Below are 5,000 nucleotides of genomic sequence, written 5' to 3'. Positions count from 1 at the left end.
GGATGTTGATAGCGGGTTTTGGGTTGAAAATGAGCACCGCTTCTGCCATTCTTAGTCGTCTGGTGTCGTTGTTTCTCTCGATGATGGTGGTGTTGTTTTCCATGTGGTGCCTTTTGAGTACGAGCCCATGTTCGTACAGGTAATGCCTCCTTATGGCGCCGTCCTGCAAATGGGCTGAGATCCTCTTCGACAGTGTTGTGGTGGTTACGCCGATGTACTTGGAGTTAGGGCGACTGCAGTTGCCACTGGAGCATGTGTGTTCGTACACGGTATTCACCTCTTGCATATCACTTGTCTTGGGTAGGCAGCTGTTCTTTATGACCAAGTTGGATGTCTTCCGTGTCTTGTAGTAGATGACGAGGTCAATTTTTAAAGCCGGATCGGTGGGTGTGACATTCTTGTAGATTATATTTCTGAGGGCTTTTTCGTCATCCTTATAGGCTGAAGACATATTACCCTTGTAAAAGAGTTTTAAATTTTGTGTAGCTAAATGTTGTTCCTGTTGACGCATAAAGTTGTCTAGTCGATGTTGTATGACGTTATTTATTTCTGCCAAGGGATAGTTGTTGTTGGTAAGAAGTATGTCAATACCGACATTCGTAAAAAGACTTTCAACGTCCGTCGATGCCATGATGTTGGAAGGGCGGGCCGTCTTCAGGATGTCAAGAAATTCTTCTGAAGATTTCAAGCTGAAGGAGGCGGGGACAAACGGAGAAATCAGTGCGTTGATCATAAGCTTGGCTACGCTTATGGTAATGTGAAGACCCACAAGAATGGCCATCCTCTCCGCCCAATCATCAGCCAGACACCTTCAGTCACCTACAAGCTCGCCAAGCGCCTCAACGCACTGATTTCTCCGTTTGTCCCCGCCTCCTTCAGCTTGAAATCTTCAGAAGAATTTCTTGACATCCTGAAGACGGCCCGCCCCTCCAACATCATGGCATCGACGGACGTTGAAAGTCTTTTTACGAATGTCGGTATTGACGATACTATCGACTTCATATGCCAACGATTATACCATCCGGAGCAGAAAATTGCAATCCCTGAAAAAACACTTCGTCTGCTATTACAGGCATGCACCAAAGAAGTTCCCTTCTATGGGCCCGACGGCAATATGTACGTACAATGCGACGGCGTTGCCATGGGGTCACCCCTGGGAGTGCTCTTCGCCAATTTCTATATGGGACATATAGAAGAAGAGATATTCTGGCAGCAGCAACATCCAAAGCCAGAAATCTACGCCAGGTACGTGGACGATATTTTTATTAGCGCTGACGCGGAAGAAGAAGTCGTAAACTTGATTTCCAAGTTTAAAACAAACTCCTGTCTCAACTTCACCCACGAGATTGAAGAGAACAACAAGCTTCCTTTTCTTGACATTTTGGTCCGTCGTGAAACCACTTCATTCTCTACAGAGGTTTATACCAAATCTACCAATCATGGTTTCTGCCTTAATGGTGCAAGTGAGTGTCCTGAGCGATATCGGCGCAGCGTCATCAACGCCTTCGTCAAAAGAGCCCTCACCCAATGCTCAACATGGACCGCTACAAACGCGGAACTTAAAAGAATCACCATACTTCTTACCAACAACAACTATCCCTTGGCAGAAATAAATAACGTCATACAACATCGACTAGACAACTTTATGCGTCAACAGGAACAACATTTAGCTACACAAAATTTAAAACTCTTTTACAAGGGTACTATGTCTTCAGCCTATAAGGATGACGAAAAAGCCCTCAGAAATATAATCTACAAGATTGTCACACCCACCGACCCGGCTTTAAAAATTGACCTCGTCATCTACTACAAGACACGGAAGACATCCAACTTGGTCATAAAGAACAGCTGCCTACCCAAGACAAGTGATATGCAAGAGGTGAATACCGTGTACAAACACACATGCTCCAGTGGCAACTGCAGTCGCCCTAACTCCAAGTACATCGGCGTAACCACCACAACACTGTCGAAGAGGATCTCAGCCCATTTGCAGGACGGCGCCATAAGGAGGCATTACCTGTACGAACATGGGCTCGTACTCAAAAGGCACCACATGGAAAACAACACCACCATCATCGAGAGAAACAACGACACCAGACGACTAAGAATGGCAGAAGCGGTGCTCATTTTCAACCAAAAACCCGCTATCAACATCCAGCAACAGCCCGAAATGTCTTTACCAACCAGAAGGCAGAGAATGATTCCCGTGCGCTGATTGGCTGACGCCACCGCCCCGGGCGCTGCCCGGTGATCCACTCCCCACCGCTATATACCGCCCCACAGCCACTTCGATTCATTCTCCGTCATCAATTTGACCAGCCCACACCTCCTAAAGATGGCCAGTTAAGGCCGAAAGACGTCTCGAGAGATATACACCATGGACTTCAGCAATCTGCTTAAGAACCTGCTTCCAGACGACCGCACGTTGGTGCGCAACTTAGAAAAGCATTTCTACAAGCATAATAATGCTATCGCAGCTGTTGACTTTAACAACGCATGCATCATAAATGGCCTCCTTCCAAAATATATATATATATGTATATATATATATATATATATATATATATATATATGAATTCTATTCCGTTCTCGAATTTCTTTATTATAGTATTATAAAGATATATAATATGTATATATATATATTTATATGTGTATATATATATATATATATATATATATATACACATGTATGTATATATATATGTATATATATATATTTTATTTATATATTATATATATATATGTATATATATATATATGTATGTATATATATGTATACATATGTGTATATATATATTTTATTTATGTATATATATATATATATTACATATATATATATATATGTATATATATATATATATATATATATATGAATTCTATTACGTTCTCTAATTTCTTTATTATAGTATAATAAAGAAAACAGAGGATGGAATAAAATTCAAAGTATACAGAAAAAAATAACAAACCGAGAATATACATACATATATATATATATATATATGTAAGAGGAGTAGAGGGAAACACACAAGTAGAACAGGAGTTTATTCCTTGACTAGTTTCGCACAGTGATGCTTCTTCAGAAAGAATGGTTTGCATTACAGAATAACTGGTATTAAATACAAAAAATATTAGGAGAAAGAGGGTATAAGGGAAGGTCACTTCCTATTCATGGTGGCACGAAATCGTGCGGGTTGGTCGGACTGGCGCTCCGTGTGGTGCTACGAGTGAACAGATGTCCTGTTGTTTTCCACTCAGTTGCTGCATGTAGTGCTGTTATCTTTGATAATTTAATATCTCCTATTCTATTATTTGTGCATTTATTTGTGGCTATGTATATGGCTTCTACCATTTTCCTCTGTTTCTTACTGAGGTTGTTGTGTAATATATCAGCTTCATCCCATTTTGGTAGGTGCCCTTTTTCATCTATATGGTTCACGAACGCGCTGGTTTCACGGTGGTGACGGACATCGGCTCTGTGTTCTTTGAGTCTTGTTGGCAAACTCCTATATGTTTCTCCAATGTAAACATTATCACAACCTGAGCAAGGGATTCTATAAACTAAACTGTTGGTATTATTATTTTCCATCTTTGGTTTAATGATGTCCCCGATTTTCTTTCCTGCGTCACATGAGAAACGGATGTTAGAGTGTCTTAATTCTTTACTTAGTGTGCAGGCCAGATCAGAAGTGGGAACTACTACGTAGTTAATGTTTTTAATGTTTTTTTCCTCCTTGTTATTCCTCTCCCTTACAGCTTTGGCCTTCTTCAAGGTGGACGAGAGAAGACCGGTAGGGAAGCCAAGTTTTCTGAAAGTTTCGGTGACATGATGTAATTCGTCATGGAGGAATTCAGGGCTGCATATTCTGAGTGCTCGGAGAAAGAAGCCCATGACTACGCCGGTCTTGGTCTTTTGGTCGTGAGCACTGAAAAAACTAATATAGTCATCTTTGTGGGTAGGTTTCCTATACACTTTGAATTTGACAGTGCTAATTTCTCTAATGATAACTGTATCTAGGAACGGTAGGGACCCATTAACCTCGTGTTCTACTGTTAGTTGAATCCTAGGATGGACTTGGTTGAGTTGTGAGAGGATGTCATCAATATTGGTGTCTTTGGGGAGAACGAGAAGACAGTCATCTACGTACCTGTACCATTTGCTGTTATTCGGGATTATCTTAATATATTCTTCTTGTTCAAGTGTCTCCATAAAGAGGCATGCGGCTACTGCACTTAGAGGGGATCCCATAGGCAAACCTTCGTGTTGGTAAAAAGTTTTCCCGTTGAAGGAAACAGACGCACACTTGAAGCACATTTCAATTAGTTTTATATAGTCTCTCTTATTAATAGGAAGGTCGTCCGCGTTGATGTGTGTCAAGACTTTCTTGATAGCAGAGATGGCATTTTGTATTAAGACATTAGTAAATAAACTTTTAACATCATAACTTACCAGTACTTTGTCTTTGAAATCTATTTCCTTTAATCTATTTAATAAGTCGGACGAGTTTTTAAGGTGTGCCTCACTGATTTTACCAAGTGATGAAGATAGTGGTTTAGCAAGATGTTTAGCTAACCTATGGGGCGCGCTGCCAATACCGGAGGTAATGGGTCTGAGGGGAATCTCAGGCTTGTGTGTCTTAGGGAGACCTCTCATGGATGGTATTCTTGGATTTTCCTCAAGAAGGTGTAAAAGGCGTTTTCCTTTCTCTGTCCTTCTGAGTAATTTCCTTGCTTCCTTGTTGAATATATTGGCCTCATCCTTAGCTTGTTGTTCAGTTTGTGGTCTGTAGGTGTTTGTGTCCGAGAGAAGGGCTTCCATTTTCCTGATGTATTCAGTCTTGTCCATGATAACGATACCACCACCTTTATCTGCTTTAGTGACAACAATATCCTGGTTATTGCGTAGTTCTTCAAGTGCCACTTGGAATCTTCTTGGGATAGTAGGAGGGTTAGATTTGGAGGCTAAGGTGCAGCAAAAAAGGACTCCTTGTTTGAAACCGATG

General features: G+C 41.0%; 1 protein-coding gene across 1 annotated transcript in view; it reads right to left on the bottom strand.

Moving 5' to 3' along the window:
• Positions 1-889: 889 nt before the first annotated feature.
• The window catches only part of LOC143039782 (uncharacterized), a 5,964-nt gene continuing 1,853 nt past the window's right edge, over positions 890-5,000 (bottom strand). The window contains exons 2-3 of the mRNA XM_076210026.1: positions 4,531-5,000; positions 890-996 (exon numbers count right to left, since the gene is read on the bottom strand). The exon at positions 4,531-5,000 is cut by the window's right edge and continues 487 nt beyond it. Coding sequence (XP_076066141.1) covers positions 890-996; positions 4,531-5,000 — 577 coding nt within the window. The remainder of the gene's footprint in view (positions 997-4,530) is intronic.

This window comes from Oratosquilla oratoria, chromosome 27 (assembly GCF_046742065.1).
Source record: "Oratosquilla oratoria isolate Oo_2021 chromosome 27, ASM4674206v1, whole genome shotgun sequence".
NCBI lineage: Eukaryota > Metazoa > Arthropoda > Malacostraca > Stomatopoda > Squillidae > Oratosquilla > Oratosquilla oratoria.
This window is presented reverse-complemented; position numbering and strand designations above follow the sequence as displayed.